Source organism: Nyctereutes procyonoides, unplaced genomic scaffold (genome assembly GCF_905146905.1).
Source record: "Nyctereutes procyonoides isolate TBG_1078 unplaced genomic scaffold, NYPRO_anot_genome, whole genome shotgun sequence".
Taxonomy (NCBI): domain Eukaryota; kingdom Metazoa; phylum Chordata; class Mammalia; order Carnivora; family Canidae; genus Nyctereutes; species Nyctereutes procyonoides.
Window position 1 is genome coordinate 17,437,975 of NW_026575135.1, and position 27,844 is coordinate 17,465,818.

Consider the following 27,844-nt stretch of genomic DNA (forward strand, 5'->3'; position numbering starts at 1 on the left):
CCAAAATAGGTGATCTTACAAGACAAAGAAAATAGGAATATAAATTCTACATAGAGAGACCAGCACAAAAAAGGCCCTCAAAGAAGAAAAGATAAACCTTAACATAAAATCAGCAGGTTGGTCTTGCCAAAGAATGAAATAAAAGACACAGAGTTACAAACATAGAATATTATATAGATGGTTAGGAGGGGTTTAACCATAGACCAGTTAAAGACTTTGTACCTTATCTGGCAGATAGTAGAGAGCTACTAAAGTGTTACATGCAAAGACTTGACATAATGACATATGACACCTTATCTACTCCTAAAAGTCATTATTCTAAGTTCATCTTCTCAATTTCTTTTTCATCCTAGTCTATAACTGAATGGCATTTTGTAAAACTGCATTACTATTTTACTTTTGAAATTTATGAATGTTTTACCTCTCAAGGAAAAGAATCTGAATTGTTTAGGAAGGGCATAGTCAGTTGACTAAAAAATATTTCGTAGGCTTATCAGAATTGACAGTGTTCTTTTAATTTTGAATTTTAGCTTATCTGAATACATTTCCTTATCTTGAAGAGCAAAAACATCAGATAAAGTTTTACATTACAACATTATGGCAAGTATCCAATATTTTAAAAGCTCTCTGATTTTTACAAATGTTTAAAAGAGTTATTTATCCTATGTCTTAACTTATCCCATAAAGACACTTTCATTTTCCCATCAATCAAGATAAATGAATTCCTCTAAGACCGCTCTTCCATTTAATATTTCTATTGTAATAAGAACTCCAACTTCTTTAATAGGATGATGAATAATGATAACTTTGTTATCATTAACAGACCAAATGTAAAGCAGAATTTTATAATTATAACATGCACTCTAAGGATTTTTATAAGCCATCACCTTTATGCTATTATAGAGGATTTAAATGGAGTATACCAGGGTATATAACAAAATGAGGGGAGACTGTCATACATAAATTCTTGATCTAAAAAATGAAGGAGTGGGAAATGTTTGGCATTTTAAGTAAACCTAACAGATTTCCTCTGGTAAAAAATAAGAAGTGTTTAAGTCATTTACGTCTCACTTGAAACCAAACTGCGTATGCATCTTAGTTCAAATGGAGTCTTAGAACAAAGAAATCTGTTCTATTCCATGGAAAATCCTGCTGTAAACTTACAACTCTGAACATCACTAATCAATCTGAGGCATAACTAACAATTAAGAAAGAAATCCTTTAATTTCTACAACTTCCATAATTCATTTATTCCAGCTTATTTTAGAAATCACTACCTCAGTGAACATCTATTGACTCTGAACTTTTAGAAACTGCTACAGACGTGATGAGGGAAAACAGTGAGACAGATTATAGCTGCAGGAAAGAAGAATGAAGTACTCACCTTGTGCACAGAACTCAAATTGCTATTGTTTTATATGATGAAATAATCTAAGATAGTTCCATCCACACGCAAACAACTGCAAGTGTAAAGAATGTAGAACACATGTAGAATACATATATCACTCCCCACTGTTTTTCAAACTCCAGTTTTAAAATCTTATTATTGACTTCAAACTCAAATAAACATGAAGATATTTTTATTTGAAGCTAATAACACAGACATAAGATTTTTCCCTTCTCTCTATAGAACCAAACATTCTCTTTCTCTCTGTATTTCATGAAAGGCAATGATTCTTCAAAGAATTATAATACAACACAGAAGAAATTTCCACTAAACTTCAATATGTGAGGAAAAGTTTCATTATAAATCTAAATTAATTCAAAGGCATTTCCTGAATTTTTCGTGTTCTGTTTAAAAATAGTGAAATTAATCTATTGATCATGAATACCAACCTATCTAACCAAATAAAATGACTTCTAAGTCATGGCTTAAGGAGTATTTTTAAGAAAATTAAAACCAACAGAAAACATATCTTCTTAATAATATACAAAACTATCCACGTGCTTCACAAAACTGTTCACTACATGTATATATACCTGTGATAAAATCTGATATTTCATCAAATTCAATATGCGGTCTGAAGTTCCCAGCAGTTTTAAGATTGGATTCTTTTCTTTTCTGAGTATTTGTTTAAAATGTAATAAGATTCTATTCCTATTGCACTGGTGAACTGTATGTGCTGGAAGGGGAGTAAGAAAGACAAAGATGGAGAGAAGCCCTGATTCACTCTATATGACTTGATATATCTTTCTAAATACAAATCAAATTTGTAGGTTCATCACTTCTCTTGGTGGGAAGCAATATGCTAAAAATGAAACTAGACACACAAGTGAGACAGAAGGGAGTTTCTCAGATCAAGCAAGATTGGCAGAGAAGATTTGCTTTAGGAACTCTCAGAATCTGGACAAAAGAAGCAGCAAAATCATCACAGCTTCCCCCTAAACTTAATAAGCTTCTTTTACTCTCCAGAGAACATAAAACACCCTATTCTACTTGTTATTTCTATCTGTAAATGAAAAACTATTTTTGTATTTTGATCTCACTCATGGAAATGTGGCAACATTGCTCCTGAATCTCTGCTGATATTTCCAACCAATTTATTTAGAATCAGATTGAATTTTTAAAGGAAGAAGTATTTTAAGGCATTTAACTTCTATGCAAATCAAACACATTTTTTTCTGTATTGGCTGTCACTACTAAATGAGTATTGAAAGCAAAAACAAAGAAAAACCAGAAAGCACAGGATAAAAACATGTAGAATGGCAGAAAAGAGTCCATAACTAGAAGACCACACATGGAACAAACCCAATTCCTATCCTACTATTAAGGTCTTATGTAAATCAGTTGCTTTGTTTTTATTCTTCTTCTTTCCCATCCTCTCAACTATTTGTTAATAGTAATTCTGGATTTAAGGCAACCTAGTAGAATTTCTCATTTGGTGAAATTCTCAGGCACTTGGTGAGACAGGTCATTTTAACTGCTTAATGTTGGCAATGAATTCAAAGTCAAAGTACTATCTCACCAGTAGACCATTTGGAATTTGAAATTCTATACATTGTTTTAGGTATAAATTAGGTATTTTATAAATAAGATGACTGTCTCAATCAAATCAGTACTAGTTATAGAAATTTAATCATGTAGTTTTTCCCAGTGGCAAGTGATTAGGTCTTTAGTTCATTTGATGTTCCATGAATTGAGAAATCTAAGAATCAAAAGAGTTGGAAAATGAATTTTGTCATTTCTTCTTCCTCATTCTCTGGCTCTGCTTCAATCTTTTTCACCTTCTCTGTACATGTGCTTCCTCAAATGTTGCGTAAATATATATATTTTTTAATACCTGTCAGCTTTCCTACAGAGAAATTTAATTGCCAGCAAACTATGTAAACTGCCTTCTTCTCATAATCACCCAGTTCCTCTGATGATATATAAACCCAAGTTTGTTGAGCCCAAACCCAAGTCTGTTGAGTCCCACTGGCAGAAACTCAAATAATGCAATAATAAAATGTAAATTAGACCAAGTATTAGAATAGTATCATATGTGAGAAACCTCAGAACTCAAACCTTTTGTTTTCGAGGGAATTGCTGGTGATGGGCAATTCAAAACTAAATAGCAAGAGACTGTAGTCAGCGATTCTTTCCAGAAAAACCAACATATCTTCATTGTTGTTACTGTCCTCACAACTGTCACAGTGTTTAGGTAGATAAGAGAGCTGCTTAATCACATGGAAGCCCAGTTTCTCTATACATGCACATAAAGTATCAGGTTCACACTAAATGATATGAACAGCATTTAGCTGCATCATTATGGTGGTGATTAATACACACAGAATAACTTAAACAGTAGCTACAAACTATCAAAATATTCTTCAACCAAGGGGCTGAGTGGTAACATCTCCTTCTATCCTAAATAACACTTTAGGTACTGGTTATCCACAGAGTGTAGTGAGTACAGTACATCTGAAATTACAAAACTGCCTCTAAAAAGTATTTATTCTCTCACATTTATGAAACATTTATTAATGGTCTACTATGTGCCAAGCACTATGTACTATGTGCTAGGTACTCAGGATATAGTAAAAGCAAGATTACAAAGAAACTCTGGATGATGGCTTAAATGTTTCCTCTAATTTTTCAATTTTGACTTCCCTATAAATTACTGGATCATTAGCACTGAAAATAAAACGTCAAAAATAATCTGGTTTGGGAGACAGGGAATGGTATAAGAGCCTCCTACATACATGAAATGATGAAAACTGGACAGGTATAACATCTCTTAAATTCTAATTTATAATTTATTAAGATTTAAAGCATCTTAGAACATATAAAATATAACAAGGTAGCATAAATTAAAAGGGAAACAAAAAAGGAAAAATGAAGGGAGCAATTATAAAATGAAGCCAAGACAGTTAAAAACTTTGGCTTTTGGGAGTTAAAAAAAATTCAGACGTAAGCATTCCAGTAAATAACTCAAGTAGAGAAACCTTATCAGTTATTCTAGCCAATATCCTTTTAATAAGATTTTAAAAAGACCAACTGCTTTCAAGTACTATTATGTATTAAACCAAGAATTTTTTTTCAGGGTTCAATTATCAGTTACTTTCTTAAAAAAGATATGATGAAAAGTTTTGCTGCACCGTTTCTTAGAGTACCACTTCACAAAAGCTGATAGCATGACCCTCAATGCAGGCTTTTTTTTTTTTTTTTTTTTAATGTTGTCTGTTAAATTCAGAAAACTGAGCTGATAGATCTAAAGTCCCTATGAAAGAAAATCAGAATGCCAAAGAAAGAGGTATGCCTGGTTAGGCTACTCTTGCACCCAGACATGAAGGGGGTATCCTCTGCAAATTAGGATGAAATTTTCAATATATAGACAAATAGGTACTTAGAAGTTCCACTCTATATAGCATAGCTTCAACATTTTTATCCCATGAAACTTTATCTACATGCATTTCTTTTTTTTTAAGATTTTTATTTATTTATTCATGAGAGACAGAGAGACAGAGAGAGAGAGAGAGAGAGACAGAGAGAGAGAGAGGGAGAAGCAGGCTCCATGCGGGGAGCCCAATGCGGGACTCGATCCCGGGACTCCAGGATCACGCCCCGGGCCGAAGGCAGGCTCTAAACCACTGAGCCACCCAGGGATCCCCTCTACATGAGTTTCTAGGCATGCCCAGGGTCCAAGAATTCAACATACTGAAATAGGAGGTGATTCCTGGAAACTTATGTATCTGCAATAGTTATACAAGATGGTGAACTGCATTACTATGAACAAGAGTAAGACTTAGTACGTTACCACCAACAGTCATGGATCTGGTCAAAGAAGGCTGTAGTAAAGTTTCTTCATCATTAAATTGTTTCTTAAGTTCTTCTACAGATTCCAGATGGAGTTGAAGAAATTCTGCTGTTGCTGCTGATGCTTCTTCTTTAACAGGATCTATCATTCTCTTTAGAAGTACTAGGTCATCCTTTCGGACTTTCAAACAAAGTTTCTCCATTTCTCGAATATTGGAACGGAGTTGCTATAAAAGAAAAAAAAAATCATTAAAGCCACCATCTGTTAGAATACCTTTATTTTCAGAGGTAATCTGTGATAATGATCATGAATGGAAATGATTTCCAGTGTCCTCTACAACAAAAGCTACATATAACATTTTTCTGTTTTTCATGTCTTTAACCAAATTGAGCCTAAGAACTCATATTCTCATGTTTTGAATTTACTTAGCATTTTTTCCTTCATTAAATGTGATTATTACAAAGGTAACAAACACTCTTCATAATAAACCAAACAGTGTAGAACATATCAAGAAAAACTTAATGATTTCCCTCTTCACCAATCCAACCACCTCTTTTAACCCAGTCCTTCTACCCATTTCCCAATGCTTATGCAAACATTAACATATATAGACTTTCCTTTTTACAATGAAATGGATAACACTGTGCAGGATAATCTATAATTTGTTATTCCTCACCCCAGTGATGTAACAATACCATCATGGGTATACTATACTCCATGGTATGGATGTATAATTACATAAAGGGTCACTGCATAAATAATAATTTATTTATTAAATAAATAATATTATTTATTAAATAATAATTTATTCAGTGACCCTTCCTTTTTTTTTAAATATATTTTTTTAATTTTTATTTATTTATGATAGTCACAGAGAGAGAAAGAGAGAGAGGCAGAGACACAGGCAGAGGGAGAAGCAGGCTCCATGCACCGGGAGCCCGATGTGGGATTCGATCCCGGGTCTCCAGGATCGCGCCCCGGGCCAAAGGCAGGCGCCAAACCGCTGCGCCACCCAGGGATCCCTCAGTGACCCTTCCAAGTGATCAATAGTCATGCATGTTGTTTCCAAAACAGGAGTCCTTGAATATATCCTAATACACCATAACAGTATATATTAGTATTATAGTATATACATTGTACTGTATTTTGTAGAAATGATTCCCAAAAGTGAGAGTACTCAAAGGATCATGTGCTTTACTTCAATAGCTATTATCAGTAGCTAAAGTAAATTGTTACCTAAGTAACAATTTATATTACCACCAAAGTATGAGTTTTCCCACATACTGCCAGTACTACATAGTTATCTCACTGTTGCTTTAATTGCATTTCTGAGTGAAGTTACTGGATTTGTATCAAATTATTTCCTCCTCTTTTTAGAATCATCTACTGACATAATCATAAATTTTCCTCTAATATGCTGATACGAGTTATCGGTAGGTTTCATAATATAGAGCCATCTTTACGTTCCTGAGAAATACTCTTCCTGATCACATATATAATTTTTTGGATTCTATTAGCTAATAAATTATTTGGACTTTCAACATGTGTGTCTATATGTGTGTGTGTCTATATTATCTTTACTAGATTTAAACTCACTATAAGAGGTTTGGGGTTGTGCTAGCTTCACAGAATGACGTGGGGAGTTTTCCATCTTTTCCAATGGCCTATACTTTGAAAAACATAAAAACCAAAAATATTGTTTGACAATTAAATAGAACTTACTTGCATGAACGATCTGAGTATGATGCTTCTGAAAAATTATAGATCTCTATAATATTGACCATATATTTTAGAATATACTTTAATATTTGTGTAATATTTTAAATTCTTCTCCCCTATTGCACTTCCACTTATTCTAATGCAAGTTCTGTATAATAAGACAGAATGTTTTAACTTCTTTAATTTCTCAAGTACCTACTCTGGGTGAAGTATTACATCCTATATTCTTACATTCCACATTATTACCTTATAGAAAAATCAGATCAAAGAAAACTTGCTTAGAATTTACTTAATTTTATCTAGTAGCAAAGCTTAGTTAAATTAAAACCCGGGTATTTTTTTTATTAAGTTTTCATTTTAATTCCAGCATAGTTAACATGTAGTATTATACTAGTTTCCTGCGTACAAGACAGCAATACAACAATTCCATACAATACCCAGTGCTTATCCCAAGTACACTCCTTAATCCCCATCACATATTTAACCCATTCTCCCACCTCCCTCCCCTCTAGTAACCATCAGTTTGTTCTCTAGTTTATAGTTTGTTTCTAGGTTTCTCTTTTCTCCTTTGCTGGTTTTGTTCCTTAAATTCCACGTATGAGTGAAATCATATGGTATTTGTCTTTCTCTTATTCTATTTAGCATTGTACTCTCTAGCTCCATCCATGTTGTTCCAAATGGTAAGATTTCATTCTTTTTTTGGTAATGGGTGAATAATATTCTGGTATGTGTGTATCACATCTTTATCCATTCATCTATCTATGGGCACCTGGCCTGCGTCCATAATTTAGCTATTGTAAATACTACTACTATAAACACAGGGGTGCATGTATCTCTTTGAATTAGGGCTTTTGTATTTTTGGGGTAAATAACCAGTATTGCAATTACTGGATTGTAGGGTAGTTCTATTTTTAACTTTCTGAGGAGCCTCCTTACTGTTTCCACAGTGGCTGCACCAGATTGCATTCCCATCAACAGTGCATGAGGATTCACTTTTTTTCCATATCCTCACCAGTGCTTATTTCTTGTGTTTTTGATTTTAGCATTCTGACAAGATAATTGATTTCTCTGACAAGTGTAAGGTGACATCTCATTGTAGTTTGTTTTACATTTCCCTGATAATGAGTGATGTTGTATATTTTTTCATGTGTCTGTTGGCCATCTGGATGTCTTCTTTGAAGAAATGTCTGTTCATGTTTTCTGTCAACTTTTAATTGGATTGTTTGTTTTCGGGGTGTTGAATTGTATCAGTTCTTTATATTTTGGATACCAACCCTTTATTGGATATGTCATTTGCAAATATCTTCTTGCATTCAGTACGTTGCCTTTTAGCTTTGTTGATTGTTTCCTTTGCTGTGCAGAAGCTTTTTATTTTGATGTAGTCCCAATAGTTTATTTTTTTATTTCCCTTGCCTTAGGAGATCTATCTAGAAAAATGTTGCTATGGCCAATATCAGAAAAATTACTGCCTGTGCTCTCTTCTAGGATTTTTATGAAAACCTACGTATTGGGATCCCTGGGTGGCGCAGTGGTTTAGCGCCTGCCTTTGGCCCAGGGCGCAATCCTGGAGACCCGGGATCGAATCCCATGTTGGGCTCCCGGTGCATGGAGCCTGCTTCTCCCTCTGCCTATGTCTTTGCCTCTCTCTCTCTCTCTCTCTCTCTCTCTCTCTGTGTGTGTGTGTGACTATCATAAATAAATAAAAATTAAAAAAAGAAAGAAAACCTACGTATTCTTAAAAGTCCAGCAATCTTCCCATTAAACTATAACCATAATTCGTATATATGGTACCTTAATATAATCTAAGATATTTTATTCTAGCAAAATTAAAAACAATTCTGGAAAAAACAGTTTAGCTACAACCTAACGTATCTTGTGAGATATTCTGGGTGAATAAAAAAAGTTGTGTTTCCATCTTGCCATGACTCTATACTTTCTTTAACCTTCTGTCACTCTTATGTGAACTAGAAAACCTAAGGATAACTGTACTGTAAGTTTAAAATATGTGACATGCAAGCATTACTATGGAAAAATCATAGAACATAGAGGCATATGTTATCATCTAATACAATCTTATGATTTTACAAGAGGGAAACTGGACTCCAGATGAACACAGTGGCAGAATTAGGTCTAGTGTCCAGTTTTCAAGTCCTGGAACAATACTATTTCTAACATACCACCAATTCTTGGCTGTGCAATTACTTTCTGAACTACAGTTGTAAAGCTTGGTTATGTAGTTGCCACATAGTCCACAAAATATTTTAGGCAGTATTATCTTGGAGAAGCATTAAAGTTTCTGCAGCTAATGACCATTTGCTTATGACATTCTTCCTCTCTTACAGAATTTGTACATGTTTATGTCCCCAAATTATAGTGTCTGGAATTCTATTGCTAAGGGTAGAGAGGAAAATGTTAAAAGAAAGAAAACATCCACTGAACTATAAAATTTGACACTAAAGTAACAAAAACAAAAATAATGGCTAAATTTCTATTAACACTTACTATAAGCTGTCCACTGTACTATGTATTTACCTTCATCTTTTTTACCTCCACAGCTTACCTTTGAAGCAGATATTACTACTATGCTCATTTGGCAGAAAATTAAAGACATTTTTAAGTTTTTTTTTTTAATATTTTACCTATTTATTCATGGGGGGGGGGAGGCAGAGACACAGGCAGAGGGAAAAGCAGGCTTCCCAGAGGGAGCCCAATGCAGGACTTGATCCCGGACCCCAGGATCCAAAGGCAGATGCTCAACCACTGAGCCACCAAGGCGTCCCCCAAAAGACATTTTTTTTTAAAAAGCCCAGGATTACACTTCTAGTAAAAAGTACAGCCAGGAATTAAATCCAGGCTACAGAGCATATGTTCTCAACAACTTTTCTACATAGCTATACTATCCAACAGAAATATAATGCAAGCCATAAATGCAAGGTGTGTGTGTGTGTGTGTGTGTGTGTGTGTGTATGTATATTTAAACTTTATAATAGTCACATTAAAAAGTAAAAAGAAACAAGTTAAGTTTAATGTTTTATTTAACCAAATACATTCAAAATATTTCCATTTCAACATGTGATCAATATAAAACTTATTAATGAAATATTTTACATTCATAGCACATCTCAATTCAAACTAGCCACATTTTTTTCAAAGGGGGCTTGAACTCATGACCCTGAGATCAAGACCTGAGCTGAGATCAAGAGTCAGACATTTAATAGACTAAGGCACTCAGGTACCCCCAAATTAACCACACTGTAAGTGCTCAACAATTAAATGTGGCTAGGAGCTACCATATTAGACAGCACAGCAACAGAATCTCTCCAAAATCAAAGAAAAGGAACAGGATAGTAAAGCCATATATGAAAAATATAAACTAGGTATTTCTGCCTCTGGGTGTAGCAAGATAGATAATTCAAACTAACCCTCTCACCAACGACTAGTGAAAGCATTGGCAATAAAACAAATGACAAAGAAAATTCAAAGGCATCAAAAAGCAAATAAAATAGTACAAAATTTGTAGGCCATGAACTAGACAAAGGTGGAAAACCACAGGTGAGTCCTGAACTCAAAGCCACATCTGCTTGGAGGTATTTATTTACCAGAGTGTTTGACAGCCTCACAAATTTCTGGGTAAAATACTCAATGCGGGCGGCCTGCTAAATATAACCACTATGGTGCTTTGAGCTGGGATCTGAAAGAGCTGTACCCAGAGAGCACAGGTGATCCTGAAATAAATCAGCCCTCACATGAACTATAGTTTGGCTTCCAGTCTTTTGGGTAGTGTATAAAAATTTTAATCCTTGAAACTATATAAAGATAATTGTGGCGCAGCGTGGGTGGGGCAGCGGCTTGCGCTGCCTTCAGCCCAGGGTGTGATCCTGGAGACCCAGGATCGAGTCCCACGTCAGGCTCCCTGCACGGGGCCTGCTTCTCCCTCTGTGTCTCAGCCTCTCTTGCTCTCTCTCTGTGTCTCTCCTGAATAAATAAATAAAATCTTAAAAAAAAAAAAAGGTAATTGTAGAAAATCAGTACCCCAGGGGCTTAGAGGAGTAAATGAAATAAATCCTCTCTAGAGGAAGATAATATTATCCCTATCCTCAAATAATTTCTATAAATAAGTTTTCAAATATAATGCCCACAAAAGATAATTAAGCACAGGAGGACAAACACAACATGGAGAAAGAAGAGCAGAAACAATAGACAATAGGAACATCCAAAGGGACATTTGATAAGCATAAAAGCAAATGTAGCCTAAAAAACTATGGTTACTTTGTCCAAAGATATAAAAACCAAGCTTGGAAATTCAGCAAACAATGGAATTATAAAAAGCAAAATACAGGTTTTTAAAAAGAATGAATATTCTATAATTTAAAAATAGAGTATAGAAGGGCACCTGGGTGGCTCAGTTAAATGTCTGAGTCTTGATTTTGGCTCAGGTCATGATCTCATGGGTAAATCAAGCACTGTGTTGGGCTCTATGTTCAGTGGGGAGTCTGCTTGAAGGTTCTCTCCCTCTGCCTCTCCCCCCATGTGCTCTTTCTCTCTTTCTAAAATAAATAAATAAATATTTAAAAATAAAGTATACAAAAGTAAAAATTTTAATAAGAGTTTAGCTGTGGAGCACTTGAGTGGCTCAGTTAAGCATCTGCCTTCAGCTCAGGTCCTGATCCTAGGGTCCTGGGATTGAGCCCCACTTACTCTCCGTCTCCCTCTGCCTGTCACTCCCCCTGGCTTGTGCTCTCATCCTGTCAAATAAATAAACAAATAATTTTTAAAAATACCTGCATATTAGACCAACTCAAGACTTAGTAAACTGAAAACTAGATATGAAGAAACAATGTAAAACTATGTAAAAAAGAAACTACGTAAAAAATATAGAAGAGAGATAAAAGACATAGATATAGTTAGAGAAGAATACAATATACATCTACTTAGAATCCTAGAAAAGTACACAAAATGAATTTGAATAGATAATGACTAAGATATCAAGCCACAGATTCAAGAAGGTCAACAAATCTCAATAAGCATAAACAAAAAGAAAAACATATAGCCAAATAGGAAAAAAAGAAAAGAGAGAGGGTAGGACCTCTCAGAAGGAGCTCAAAAGGAGCTAGAGGCAATACAAGTTCTTGCAAAATAGTCTTACCACTTCAGAGGCACTACTGCCAATGTTGCACATGCTGCAGTTGACCTTCAAACCAGATGTGTGTCTACTCTGTTATGTAATATCTGGTTCCTTCATCCAACATAACTAGTTCAACTTTTTTTCTTCAATCAGTCACATTCTGGGACCCAATATATAAATCCAACATTACATGTATTATGTATAACTGTTCTAAAGATTCTTATTTTCTGTGTACTCTATGTATTAGAATAGCATACACTGCCATATAATGTAAAAAAAAATCTATATATAAAATATGCAACCAACTATTCATGGGTTATATCAACAAAAACAACAATAAATCTTGAACAATGACAAAAAAAAAAAGGCAGTGTCACACCCAGTAGGCAATAATAAAGACCAGAAAAGGAAACAGTAAGACTATAATATGACTTCTCAAAGCAACAAAAGCCAAAAGAGAGCAGAATGATACATTCAAAGTATGGAGAAAAAACTGCTATCAATCTAAAATTTGATACCCAGCAAATATATCTTTCAGGTAAAATGAATATAAAAACTGAAGGAATCTCCAGGAAATACACAGTAAATATAAAAATGTCCTTCAGAAAGAATAATAATCAATCCAGATATTAAGTTGGAGATGCAGAAATGAAGTATATTTTAAAAATAGTAATAAGAAGAAAAAAACAGTAAAAGTATAAATCTACATGACCACTAACTATATTACAACAATAATATCTTTTAAATACATGTGTAAGATTAAAATAGCATTTAATCTTGGGGGGGCATATATACAACTAAAATATTTCAAGCTACCTATACAATCTATATTGTTTATGATGTATATTGTAATTTCTAAGAGTATATAATTCCAAAACTAACAAGAGAACAGTTGGGTCAGTAAAAAAAAAAATACAAGAAAGTGAAGATGGGATATGAAAAAGAACACAGAATATGTGAAGGAAGTAGAAAGCACATAAGAGACTGTAAGATCTAAACCTAAATACATCAACAATTACATTAAACATAACTGGAATATTCTAGTTAACAGAAAAATTTTCAGATAGGAAAATATATGAAACTCAAGAAATACATCTAAAATACAAAGACAGTTCCAAAAAAGGGTAAAATAACAAACCATGTACAGCTGACCCTTGAACAACATGGGTTTGAATCTGCAGATTCAATAAATTAGACTAAATTTGAAAAAAAGGTTCATTGTTTTGGTGGAACTTGACATGCTGATTCCAAAATGTATATGGAACTGCATATATAGGCTGATACTAGCTTTGAAGAGGATTAAGAAAACTTCCTCTACTAGATATCAATTGATTATAAAGTCACAAAAATTAATACAGTGTGGTATTAGTGCAAGAATAGACAAATACACCAATGAGACAGACAGCCAAGAAACCACTCAAACATATATTCACTGAATTTACAACAAAGGTGGCACTGCAGAGAAGCATGATCTTTCCAAAACACAGTGCTTGGCCATTTGGGTATCCACATGGAAAAAAAATAAAACTCAACACACCACTTTACATGATACACAATAATCAACTAGATGGATTATAGACCTAAATGTGAAGGGCACCACAATAGAACATCTTTATGACATTAGGATAGGAAATACCTCTTATATGTGGCACAAAAAGCACCGAGAAAAAACTGATAGTCTTGACTATATTAAACTAAATGAACTTCTAGTCATCAAGGGATACAATAAAGACAGTAAAAGATTAACCACTAAGTGGAAGGAAACTGCAACACATACACTGATAAAGTGGTCACAGACAGAATAAAGAACTCATTGCTAAGAAAAAAACAAAAAACCTGTACAAACGTGGGCAAGAACTCTAAATGGGCACTGCTCATTAACAAAGAATTACACACAGCACCTAGGTGGCTCAGTCAGTTGAGCGTCTGACTTGATTTTGCCTCAGGTCTTGATCTCAGGGTCATGAGGCCCTGTCAGGTTCCCAGCTCAGCAGGGAGTCTGCTTCTCTGTCTCTCTCCCTCTCCCTGTTTGTGCTTTCTCTCTCTCTCAAGTAAATAAATAAATCTTCAAAAAAAGAAAAAAACACCCAAACAAACCCAGAGTTACTCAATCTAATAGGTATAATTAAATTAAACCATAGTTAGCTACCCACCAGAATAAAGTTTGACTTTCCTAAATATTGGTGAGGATGTGGAGACCACAGGAATTCACATTCATTGCTGGAAGGAGTATAAAATTAGTACAATTATTTTGGAAAAGTTTGTCATTATACTACAGTTAAAATAAGGATGCCTAATGAACCAACAATTCCTGTCCTAGGAATACATTTAACAGGAATGTATGCATGCATATACAAGTAAAAATATACAAGAATGTTAATGGCATCTATAATAGAAAATGAAAACAAAACAAAGAAACCTAAAAATAACCCAAGTGACCATCAACATATCATAGTATATGCTTACCAAACACTATGGTAAACTCATACAATGGACTGTATACAGTAAAGAAAATGAATGAATACTGCTATAGTCAACAACACAGATAAATCTCAAGCCAGACACAAAGGATATATTCTGTTTATTTAAATTTATATAATGTTCAAAAACAGACTAAATTAATCTATAGCTTAATGACACGTTTTGGTGTTAAAACTATACAGAAATATTAACAAGCAATAACCACATAAATCAAGATAGTAATTACTTTTGGTGGAAGAAAAGCAGTTGTTATAGGATGTTATAGGAAAGAGGCTATAAAGGGTCTCTAGGATGCTGGCAATTTTCTACTTCTTGATCTGAGTAGTAGTTATGTGAGTATTCCCACTACAATTTGGTTAGGTGTATATTTATGTTGTATATATTTACAGCACATATGTTATATTTCACAATAAATAAAAAGTTTTAATAACATTTTTAGAAAAGAGCATTATATTAACCTGTATGGCCAATTAAGGATAGAAACAAGTGTTTTTCTTAAAGGAGTTTAAGACTAAGACTTTATTTATTTATTCATGAGAGATACAGAGAGAGGGGCAGAGACACAGACAGAGGGAGAAGCAGGCTCCTTCAGGGAGGCCACTGTGGGACTCAATCCTGGAGCCCAGGATCACACCCTGAATCAAAGGCAGACGATCAACTGCTGAGCCAACCAGGCGTCCCAAGGATAGAAACAAGTTTGAAAGCATTTGGGTAGGGGTAAAAATGAATATCAACCTAATTATGGAAGTATATTACCTATCACCTTGTTGGATAAAAGATTCATTCATTCATTTGACTAGATTGTGCAGTTGTAAGGACAGAGACTATGCTTGTCTCTGACACTATACCATAGTGTCCTTAATGCCATATTTGATCCCTGATACATGGTTCAATTCAATAAATACGTAAATGAATGAATGCTTTCTCAATATTTTCCACAAAGTGGCAAAACAGTAGTTCAACAACAAAAGAGATCTCCAACTCTCAAGAATGCAACTAGATCTGTTTCCTAAGAATGTATAATATAAGCCACTAAGCATATGAAACATTTCATCTTTCATTAGCTGGAAGAAATAATGAAAGGAACCACTTTTTTGGAATTTATTCTGACATACAAGCATAAAATAGTGACATGGAAATGAAACCCATGAGAAAAAGCAACCATACCACCTTGGAGTTCTTAATCGTTAAAAAAGGAATAATGGAAACACTGATACTTTAGAGAAGTGAAGTAAGCTTTTTCTGGAGAAAATACCTCTGTGATACCATAGAAATTATATGTAATAGGAAGATCTTTTTTGAAAGAGAAAGATAGTTTCTAAAAGGTGAAATGCTGACACTATAAACAAAAAAAATTAATCTGGTAAGAAAAGAAAGTGGCATCTAAAGAATCCACTATGGTTGTGTATGGTGTGCTATAAGTTCAGAATTTTAAGAGACTTGTTTTAAAAAAAAGAAAGAAAGCCATGTGAACAAGGATGAATACAAAAGAGTGGTGTGAAACAAGGAGATTCATGTAAGTAAAGTAAGAGCCCAGAATGAGCGGAGGCTGAAGAAAAATGTTAAGAACAATAAAAAGGATTTAAAAAATACATGTAGAGCAAGAACAAGAAAGGAGGATTAGGTCTACTGCTTGGGGCAGATGGTATAATGTTAACATATGATGCAGAGAAAGCACAACTACCAAATTCCTATATTGCTTTTGACTCTCTATTAAGGACAAATATTCAAAATGGAAAGAGGCATAAGTAACATACTCAAAGGAAATCTGAAATATCTTATTGTAAGAATCTAGACAGGCTTCATGAAGGAAGTGCAATTTGAGCTGTCCCTAAAGAATATATTAGGAAAGCAGAAGATATTAAATAGGCCAAACTGGGGAAGGACAGAGGTGTAGTAGAAGGGTAGAAGTCTTCTAAATACTGTATTTTGTCAATTTTAAGACACATCTTTCCCACATTCTAACATCTCTGAAATTGGAATGCATCTTAAAATAGATGTCAAAAAAAAGCAATGGGCCATTCTTAACTGGCAGCACTTTTCTTCCTTGGAGGTACACAGAACAATGGTGTATCTTACAACAGATGGTACCTAAGATTTCATTTCCTCCCTGAGGTTCTATAGTATCTATGCCAATCAGAGTAGAGGTCAAAAACCTAAATCCTGATTAATCAGCTTATAAGTACCTCAAGGCAAAATTAAAATTTAAATTCAATTGAAGCTCATAATAATCTAAAATAATTTATCTTCTAATAGCACTCATTTTGGAATCTATTCTATCTACTCTTCCATTCCTTAGTTGGCTTTGACTCTCTAATCTTTTCTTCTGTTTTCTAACTCCTGTCTACTATCCTCACATCTCCCTTTTCCTTCCTCATCCCCTCTTTTATATTGTTTCTTCCTTTTAAATTCTCTTAAAATTTTTTAAAAATTAAAAATACATAGATCATCTGTTCTATATTTCTCATGGTAAAATTATAAAAGTCATGTTTTACTTCTATAAGTTCTATGGCTGATTTTAGTTTTCATTGCCTATATAACAGAGATAGATTCTCTGTAGAGCAGTATCTTTCTTTTTTTAATATTTTATTTATTTGAGAGAGTATGAGTGTACACGAATGCAGGGAGGGGCAGAAGAAGAGGGAGAGAATTTCAGACTGTGCTGAGCATGAAGTCCGACTCTGGGCGAGATCTCACGACCCTGAGACCATGACCTGAGCCAAAATCAAGAGTCCAGACAGTTAACCAACAGAGCCTCTCAGGAGCCCCAGGAGCAGTATCTTTCTAAATGTTTTCTGAAATCTACCATCTCAGAATCTCTAAGGTACATCCCAGAAATTTGTGTTCTTAAGATGTTCTGTATCACCATTGTTATGGAAACTAGGCTGATCAAGAGCATTCAGAAAGGTTTTACGGCAATGCGGGGGACTGCTCCAATCAAGCCTAATAAATCATAAAAGTAAGATCCAAAAGAATCAAACTATTTTCAAGTATCTTAACTATATTTCATAATGAAACTCAAGAAGATTTATAGGAACATGAAAATATCTAGCACTCAAAAAAAAAAAAAAAAAATCTAGCATTCCAGGCAAGGGCCTCCCAATCAAAGATCATTGGAAACACAGAGAAATAGAAAAATTTGACCCATAATGAGAATAATCACTTGATTGAAACTGACCCAGAATAAGCAGATATATTAGAATAAGCAGAAAAGGATAATAAAACAGTTATTATAAATGTATTCCATATGTTTAAAAAGTTAAGTAGAGACACAGAAGATATAAAGAGACCCAAATCAGGGCACCTGGCTGACTCAGTCAGTAGAGCATGCAACTCTTGATCTCAGGATCCTGAGTTCAAGCCCCATGCTAGGGGTAGAGCCTACTAGTAAAAAGAGAGAGAGAGAAAAAGAGAGAGAGAGAGAGAGAGAGAGAGAGAGAGAGAGGCCTCCCCCAAAATCAAGGTTCTAGAATTTAAAAATGTAAGATGTGTGATTAAAAATGCACTGAATATATTAACAGCAGATTGGATGCTGCTGCTAAGACTAATAAACATGAAGGCATAGAAATAATACCAATCAAATGAAACACACAGAGAAAGAAGAATCCAAAAAAAAAGTTAAAAGCTTCAGTAAGTTGTAAGATAACCTCAAGCAGTCTAACATGTGCAATTGGAGTCTCTGAAGAAGAGGAGAAATAGGAAGGGACAGAAAAATATTTAAAAAATAATAGCCAAAATTTTTCAAATTTGATGTAAACTATAAACCTAAAGATCCATGATGTTCTACAACTTGAAAGCACAAGAATTGTGAAGAAAATGTCACCAAGGTTCATCATAATTGAAGTACTCAAAGCCAGGGATAAAGGGAAAACTATAAAAGCAACCAGAGAATAAAGACATATTACACAATGAAAATAGTAAGTTTCATAGGTAGCAGGATAAGGAGATACAACAGAATAAAAAATACTCAATTCAAAATCAAACTGAAACATCAATCACAAATTAAAATTACAATTTCATAAAACAGCTTGGCACTTTCTTAAATAGTTAAGGACTAATAATAATATGATCCAGCCATTCCCATAAGTATTTATTCAAGAGAAATCCTTTGTTCATACAAGGTCCTGTACTCAAAATGTTCATAGCAGCTTTATTTTTAATAACTCAAAACTGGAAACAACCCAAATGTCCATCACAGATAAACAAGCTGTGGTATACTCATACAACAGAATACCTACTCAACAATGGAAAGGAATGAAATAACGATACACATTGTAATACGAATGAACCTCAAAATATTTATACAGAGTGGAAGAAGCCAGACAAAATAAGTGCTTATTTCATGATTCTATTTATATAAAATTCTAGGAAATCCAAACGCTGTACAGTGATTGCTTGGGTACTCAGTGTGTGTGTGTCTGTGTGTGTGCATGCATGCACATGCATGGACAGAGCAGAGAATGAAAAGGAGTGCAGAAGGATGTGGGAGGGAGAAGCCAGAAGAGTTTCAATGGGGTATGAAAGAACTTTTTGAGGCAATGCATATATTAATTATCTAGACTGTAGTGGCAGTCTCATGGTACACATGTCAAAGTTATCAAATTGTGCAATTATATGTCAATTACATCTCAATAAAACTGGAAAAAAGAAAAAATACAAAACAGTATCATTTATTATTTATGAACAGTTAAATGCATAGAAATGATAAATAGTTGTTGCTAGCTGGCTCAGTTAGTAGAGTGTGCAAGTCTTGATCCTGGGGTTGTACATTCCAGCTCCACATTGGGAACAGAGCTTACTTTAAACAATAAAAGCAATTTTTTAAAAAATATAAGTTCTTAAATCAAGAGAAAATATTTTCTTCAGATCAAGATAAGAACAAAGTAAATGGAATCAAGGAAAGGTACACAAGGGATTTCAGTGGTATTTCTTTTTTTCCCCCAGTGGTATTTCTAAAGTGCCTTTAAAAAAAAAAAAAAAAGGAAGGAGCACCTGGGTGGCTCAGTCAGTTAAGCATCAGACTCTTGATTTCAGCTCAGGTCAATGATCTCAGGGTTGTAAGACAGAGCATGGAGTCTGCTTAAGACTCTCTCACTCTCTCTCCCTCCCTCTTTGAAATAAAATTCCTCCTCTAAAAAATAAAAATTATAATAAAACTTTTTAAATAAAAATTTTTTAAAATTTCAAAATTATTTTAATACTAATTATATTAAAATTTTTTAAAGGAAAAACTGTGACAAAATGTTAATATTTAACAAAGTTGGGTGAGGAGTACATAAGTGTTACATTATTTTTACTATTTTCCATATCTTGTATGTTTGAAGTGTGTGTGTGCATAATTTGTCAAAAAGTTACTTCATTGGTTAGGTTGATATCAGGGTAAGTCCTTATTCCTGTCAAGCTTTTAAGTTCAGAACCCTCATTTACCAGGGCTATAAAGAGAATAGATAAAAATCTTAACATATTAGGTCTCTGAGATCCTAAACAAAATTGTCTACAAATGTGCAGGTCTGCATTTTTCTAAAAAGTAAAACCAAGGGCACCTGGATGGCTCAGTCAGTTGAGCACCCAACTCTTGATTTCAGCTCAGGTTATAATCTCAGGGTCGTGAGATGGAGTCTGGAGTGGGGATCTGTGCTTAGTGCAGAGTCTGCTTGTTCTTCTCTCTGCTCTTCCCCTTGATCAAATGTGCTCTTTCTCCAAAAAACAAAACAAAAAACCTTTAAAAAGTAAACCCATACTATCCTGATTATTACATTAGCCATCTAACTGTATTCTTATTTCCATCTTTGTTCCCTTAGAATTTGTACTTTCTGAATAATTGTCAAGATGATAATTTTTTAATTTAAATTCAATTAGTCAACATATAGTACATTAGTCTCAGATGTAGTGTTCAACAATTTATCAGTTGCATATAACACCCAGTGCTCATATCACATGCCCTCCTTAAAGTCCATCACCCCATCCCCCTACCCAGCTAAACTCCAGCAACCCTGTTTGTTTCCTATAGTTGAGTTTCTCATGGTTTTTCTCCCTCTCTGATGACTTCCCATTCAGTTTTCCCTCTCTTCCTCTATGATCCTCTGTGCTGTTTCTTCTATTCCACATATGAGTGAAACCGTATGATAATTGTCTTTCTGATTGACTTATTTCACTCAGCATAATACCCCCAGTTCCAACCAGGTCGATATAAATGGTAGGTATTCACCCTTTCTGATGGCTGAGTAATAGTCCACTATGTGTGTGTGTGTGTGTGTGTGTGTGTGTATACACACATACCACATCTTTATCCATTCATCTGTCAATGGACATTTTGGCTCATTCCACAGTTTGGCTATGGTGGACATTGCTACTATAAACACTGGGGTGCAGGTGCCCCTTCAAACTACATTTGAATCTTTGGGGTAAACACCCAGTAGTACAATTGCTGGGTCACAGGGTAGTTCTATTTTCAACTTTTTGAGGAACTTCCATACTGTTTTCCAGAGTACCTGCACCAGTTTGTATTCCCACCAACAGTGTAAGGAGAGTCTCCGTTCTCCACATCCTTGCCAACATTTATTGTTTCCTGTCTTGTTAATTTTAGCCATTTTGACTGGCATACGGTGGTACCTCATTGTGGTTTTTATTTGTATTTTCCTGATGCCAAGTGATGTTCAGCATTTTTTCTTTTCATGTGTCTGTTGGCCATTTGTATGCATTCTTTAAAATAATGTCTGTTCATATCTTTTGCCCATTTACTGACTGGGTTGTTTGTTTCTGGGGGTGTTGAGTAAGTTCTTTTTTTTAAAAAAAGATTTATTTATTTATGAGGGGGGGGGGCAGAGACATAGGCAGGAGAAGCAGGCTCCTCGCAGGGAGCCCCATGTGGGACTCGATCCCAGATTCTGGGATCACAACCTGAGCTGAATGTAGGTGCCCAACTGCTGAGCCACCCAAGCATCCCAAGTTGGTATGTTCTTTATAGGTCTTGGATACTGGCCCTTTATCTGTCATTTGCTAACATCTTCTCCCATTCCATAGGTTGACCTTTAGTTTTGTTGACTGTTTCCTTTGCTGTGTAGAAGCATTTTATCTTGATGAAGTCCCAATAGTTCATTTTTGCTTTTGTTTCCCTTGCTTTTGGAGATGTGTTCAGCAAGAAGTTGCTGTGGCTGAGGTCGAACAGGTTGCTGCCAGTGTTCTCCTCAAGGATTTTGATGGATTCATGTCTCACATTTAGGTCTTTCACCCATTTTGAGTTTATCTTTGTGTATGGTGAGAAAAAATGGTCCAGCTTCATTCTTCTGCATATGGCTGTCCAATTTTCCCAGCACCATTCATTGAAGAGACTGTCCTTTTTCCATTGGATATTCTTTTCTGCTTTGTCAAGGGTTAGTTGACCATAGAGTTCAGGGTCCATTTCTGGGTTCTCTAATCTGATCTATTGATCTATATGTCTGTTTTTTTGCCAGTACCATACTGTCTTGATGATCACAGCTTTGTAACAGAGCTTGAAGTCAAGCATTGTCATGTCACCAGCTTTGGTTTTCTTTTTCAACATTCGTCTAGCTATTCGGGGTCTTCCCTGGTTCCATACAAATTTTAGGATTATTTGTTCCAGCCCTGTGAAAAATGTAGATGCTATTTTGATAGGGATTGCACTGAATGTGTAGATTGCTCTGGATAACATAGACATTTTGACAATATTTATTCTTCTAATCCATAAGCACGGAATGTTTTTTACATTTCTTTGTGTCTTCCTTCAATTTCTTTCATTAAGTGTTCTTCTGTAATTTTAGAGTACAGATCCTTTAGATCCTTTACTTCTTTGGTCAGATTTATTTCTAGGTATCTTATGGTTTGGGTGCAACCACAAATGAGATTGATTCTTTAATTTCTCTTTCTTCAGTCTCAGTGTATAAAAATGCAATTGATTTCTGTGCATTGATTTTGTATCCTACCACATTGCTGAATTCCTGTATGAGTTCTAGCAATTTCGGGGTAGAGCCTTTTGGGTTTTCCATATAAACTACCACATCATCTGTGAAGAGTAAGAGTTTGAGGACTTTGCCAATTTGAATGCCTTTTATTTCTTTAATTTTTTTATTTTTTTGTTGTCTGATTGCTAAGATTTCTAGTATCATGTTGAACGACAGTGGGCATCCCTTTTGTGTTCCTGACCTTAGGGGAAAAGCTCCCAGTTTTTCCCCATTGAGAATGATGTTTGCTGTGGGCTTTTTGTAGATAGCTCTTATGATGTTGAGGTATGTTCCCTCTATCCCACTACACTGTGGAAAGTTTTCATTAAGAAAGGATGCTATATTTTGTCAAATGCTTTTTCTGTATCAATTGAGGGGATCATATAGCTCTTGTCCTTTCTTTTATTAATGTGATGTATCACAGTGATTGATTTGCAATGTTGAACCAATCTTGAAGCCTAGGAATAAATCCCACTTGGTCCTGGTGAATAATCCTTTTAATATGCTCTTGGATCCTATTGGCTAGTATTTTGGTGACAATTTTGGCATTCATGTTCATCAGGGATGTTGGTCTGTAATTCTCCTTTTTTGATGAGGTCTTTGTCTGGTTTTGGGATAGAGGTAATGCTAGCCTCATAGAACAAGGATGGAAGCTTTCCTTCCATTTCTACTCTTTGAAACAGCTTCAGGAAAATAGGTACTAGTTCTTTCTTAAATCTTTGGTAGAATTCCCCTGGGAAGCCATCTGGCCCTGGACTCTTGTTTGTTGGGGATATTTCTGATTACTGTTTCTATTTCATCACTGGTTATGGATGGGTCTGTTCAGGTTTTCTATTTCTTCCTGTTTCAGTTTTGGTAGTTTATATAAGTTTCCAGGAATGCATCCATTTCTTCCAGATTGCTTAATTTGTTGGTATATAATTGTTCACAATATGTTCTTAAAATTGTTTTCCTTGGTGTTGGTCATTTTCTCTCCTCTTTCATTCACGATTTTATTAATTTGGGTCCTTTCTCTTTTTCCTTTTTGATAAGTCTGGCAAGAGGTCTATCTTACTAATTCTTTCAGAGAACCAGCTTCTAGTTTCTTTGATCTGTTCTACTGTTCTTCTGGTTTCTATTTCATTGAGTTCTGCTCTAATCATTATTTCTCTTCTCCTACTTAGTTTAGGCTTTGTTGTTCATTCTCCAGCTCCTTCAAGTATAAGGTTAGTTTGTGTATTTGAGACTTTTCTAATTTTTTGAGAGAGACTTATTGCTACGTACTTCTCTCTTAGGACTGCCTTTGCTGTGTCACAAAGGTTTTGAACAGTTGTATTTTCATTTTCATTTGTTTCCATGCATTTAAAAAAATTCTTTAATTTCCCATTTGATCCATTATATATATATATATATATATATATATATATATATATATATATATATATATATATATATATATATTTTTATTTAAGAGAGAAAGCAAGCATATAAGCCAGGGAAGAAAAAGAGGAAGAGGGAGCAGCAGACTCCTAGATGAGCAGGGAGCCCAATGTGGGGTTCAATCCTGGGACTCTGTGATCATGACCTGAGCCATGAGGCAGATGCTCAACCAAATGAAAACCACCCAGGTGCTCCAACCTCATTCACTCTTCAGCATGCTTTTTAACCTCCAAGTGTTTGAGTTCCTTCCAAACTTCCTCTTGTGATTGAGTTAAAGTTTCAAAGCCTCGTGGGCTGAAAATACACATGGAATAATCCCAATATTTTGCTATTAGTTGAGACCTGATTTGTGACCAAGTATGTGATCTGTTCTGGAGAATGTTCCTTGTGCAATCAAGAAGAATGTGTATTCTGTTGCTTTAGGATGTGAGCTCTGTATAAATCTGTGAAGTCCATCTGGTCCAATGTGTCATTCAAAGCCCTGTTTCCTTGTTGATCTGCTTGGATAATCTGTCCATAGCTGTTAGTGGGGTGTTGAAGTCCTCTACTATTACTGTATTTTTATCAATGTGTTTTTGTTAATTTGGTTATTAATTGGCTGCTCCCAAGTTAGAAGCATAAATATTTATAATTGTTGGATAGACCCTTTAAATATGATATTGTGTCCCTCTTTATCCCTTTCTACAGTCTTTGGTTTAAAATCCAATTCTTTTCATATGAGGACTCCTACCCCAGCTTTCTTTCTTTTTAAAAGATTTTTTAAAAAATGTATTCATTAAAGACACAGAGAGGCAGAGACATAGGCAGAGAGAGAAGAAGCCTCCTCACAGGGAGTCTGATGGAAGACTCAATCCTTGGACTGGGATCACTCCCTGAGCCAAAAGCAGATGCTCAACTGCTGAGCCACACAGGCATCCTTACCCCAGCTTTCTTTTGAGATCCATTAGCATGATAAATTGTTATCTACCCTGACCTTCAATCTGGAAGTATATTTAAGTCTAAAATTAGTCTCATATAGACAGCATATGGATGGGTCTTACTTTTTTAGCCAATCTGATCCCTTTGTCTTTGATTGGAGCATTTAGCCCATTTATATTCAGAGTAACTCCTGAAAGATAAGAATTTAGTGCCACTGTATTAGTTGTAAAGTCCCTGTTTCTAAAGATTGTTTCTTTCTAGTCTATGTTACTTTTGGGCTCTCTCTTTGCTTACAGGACCCCCCCCCCCTAATATTTCTTGCAGGGCTGGTTTAGTAGTCACAAATTCTTTCAGTTGCTGTCTGTCCTGGAAGCTCTTTATCTCTCCTTCCATTCTGAATGACAGCCTTACTGGATAAAGTATTCTTATCTGTATGTTTTATTCATTTAGTACCCTGAATGTATCACACCAGCCCTTTCTGGCCTGCCAGGTCTTCTATGGATAGATCTGTTGCAAGCCTAATGTTTCAACCACTGTAGGTCAAGAACCTCTTGTATCCAGCTGCTTTCAGGATTTTATCTCTCTGTTTAACTTGCAAACTTCACTATTCTTTGACAAGGTGTTGTTCTATTTTTATTGATTTTGGGAGGGGTCCTTTCTGATTTCTTAGACTTGAATGCTAGTTTCTTTCCCAGACTAGGGAAGTTCTCAGCTATGATTTACTCAAATATATCTCCTAAGCACCCCCTCTCTTTATTTATCCTTGGAGACACCAATAATTCTAATATTGTTTCATTTTATGACATTGCTGATTTCTTGAAATCTCCCCTCATTGCCCATTAGTTGTTTTTCTTTTTTTCCTCAGCTTCCTTCCTTTCCATCAACTTGTCCTCTATGTCACTTACTCTCTCTTCTGTCTCATTTACCTTAGCTGTTAGAGCATCCAATATAGACTGCATCACAATTAGAGAATTTTTTTTTTGCAATTAGAGAATTTTTAATATTGGCCTGATTAGATTTCATATCTGCACTAAGAAATTCTCTAGTGTCTTTTAAGGTTTTTTCAAGCCCAGCTAGTAACTTTACCATTGTTATCCTGAATTCCAGCTCTGATATCTTACTTATATCCATATTGATTAGATCTACAGCAGAAAGTATTACCTCTAGTTCTTTCTTCTGTTGTGAATTCCTTCTTCTAGTCATTTTGCCCAAAGAATGAATGAGGGAACAAGATGAAAAATATCAACCACAACCCAAATGAAATATACACTAGACAAATCCAAAGAGGTCAGAAATCAAAAAGGAAAGAAAAGGAAAGAATAAAAGGAGGGAAAGAATATAATCTCCCAAGTGGACAAAACAGGGTGATCCACTTGGTCCTGGGTATTTTGGTCTGTTTATTAAAAGACACTAAATCCTAAAATTGTAAAGAAAGCAAAACTTATATACATACAAAAATTAAATTGAATACAGTGAAAAGAAGCCAAAAATGAAGAATATATCTATAAAATGTAAATGTAAAGATTTAATGGAAATTTAAAGACTTAAAAACAAAGAGCTGATAAAATAAGAAACTAGTTGAAAAGGGAGAAAAAAAGGAAAATTTTAAACTGAAAGAGAAATGAATCATGAGAAAAAAACCCTCAAATTCTATATATTATTTTCCCCTAGTCCTGGAGTTTTACGTCCTGTGTGCTCTGTAAACTTGGTGTTTGCCTGTTGTTTCAGCTGGTCTTCTGGGGGAGGGCCCTGCTACACTGATTCTCAGGTGTCTTTGCCTGGGCAGAGTTGCATGGCCCCTTGCTAGAGGGCCAGGCTCATTGTGAGCGGCTATGGGGTGCTTTATGTGGCTTTTGTTCCCCATCTCTTTAGAGGATCAAAATAAAAATGGTCATGCCCTGATCTCTAGTCCCAGAACTGAGAGATCCCAGTCTCCTCTCTTCAGTAAACCCTCAAGGATAAGAGGTCTTCACTTTTGTGTGCCAAACTCTGCAGACTCCTGTGGTACGTGCCTGCCTGGATCCTCCCAGTGGAAGGCGGAGGGTCACCACAGTTCTGCCCTTCGCAGGGCCCCTGCAGAGAGCTGTTGCCCAATCATGCTGCAGTTTGCAGTTTCTGGTGACCTAAGAGCCTCTCCCTGGACTTGCGGACCCTCAGTGGTTTCCCTGCTCCAATGCTTGGGAACTCTGTCAGCTTAGACACCCACAGTCTTCCTGTGACCCTGGGGATCCTGAGGCCACACTGTCCTACCTAGGATTCTGCCCTGATTCACCACCTGAGCACTTTTCAGGCAGGGATGTCTCTCCCTGGAGATTTCTAAAGGTTCCATTACTACGCTCTGGGGCTATATCACTTTCCAGTAACCTGCTTACAGAGCCTCCCTCCCCCTACCGATTATCTTCCAATATATCCCCTCAGACTCATTTCTCCGCACCTCTTACCTTGCAAAAAGTGGTTTTTCCATTTGTAGAATTCTAGCAATTCTTTCTTATATATCTCAGATTGAATTCATATGTGTTCAGAATGATTTGATAGTTATCTAAATTCAAGGAACCAGATGATATGAGGTCTCTTCTGCCATCTTGCCTCCCTCAAGATGATCTTTTAAAGTTGTGTCAGGTCATCATCTGCTCAGGTCCTTCCAAAGGCTCTCTATCCAACTTCAAATGACCACATCCTGCAAGGCCTTCCATCATCAGACCCAGGCGATCTCCCTTACCTTATCTCCTATATTCTTCTCCTTGCTGACATCCTTTCTACCTCTTGAATATGCCACTGCATCCTCTCACCTGTCTTCCCACTTGATTCCCTAGTATCCAAACTTTATGCCTTAACTTCAAGTCTCCACTCAAATGTCATCAGAAACCGTTCACAACCACCACGGATATAAGAACATTCATCACTTTCTGTGATTTTTTTTTTGTTCCCTTTAATCTCTTTAACTTCTGTTTCATGGCACTTATAACCATCTAAATATTAAAAAA

The 27,844-nt window shown here is 35.4% G+C and overlaps 1 protein-coding gene across 1 annotated transcript in view; it reads right to left on the minus strand.

Moving 5' to 3' along the window:
* STX17 (syntaxin 17) overlaps positions 1-27,844 on the minus strand; it is a 66,418-nt gene that overhangs the window by 18,004 nt on the left and 20,570 nt on the right. Inside the window, exon 4 of the mRNA XM_055302431.1 lies at positions 5,238-5,463. Within this exon, the coding sequence (XP_055158406.1) occupies positions 5,238-5,463 (226 nt within the window). The remainder of the gene's footprint in view (positions 1-5,237; positions 5,464-27,844) is intronic.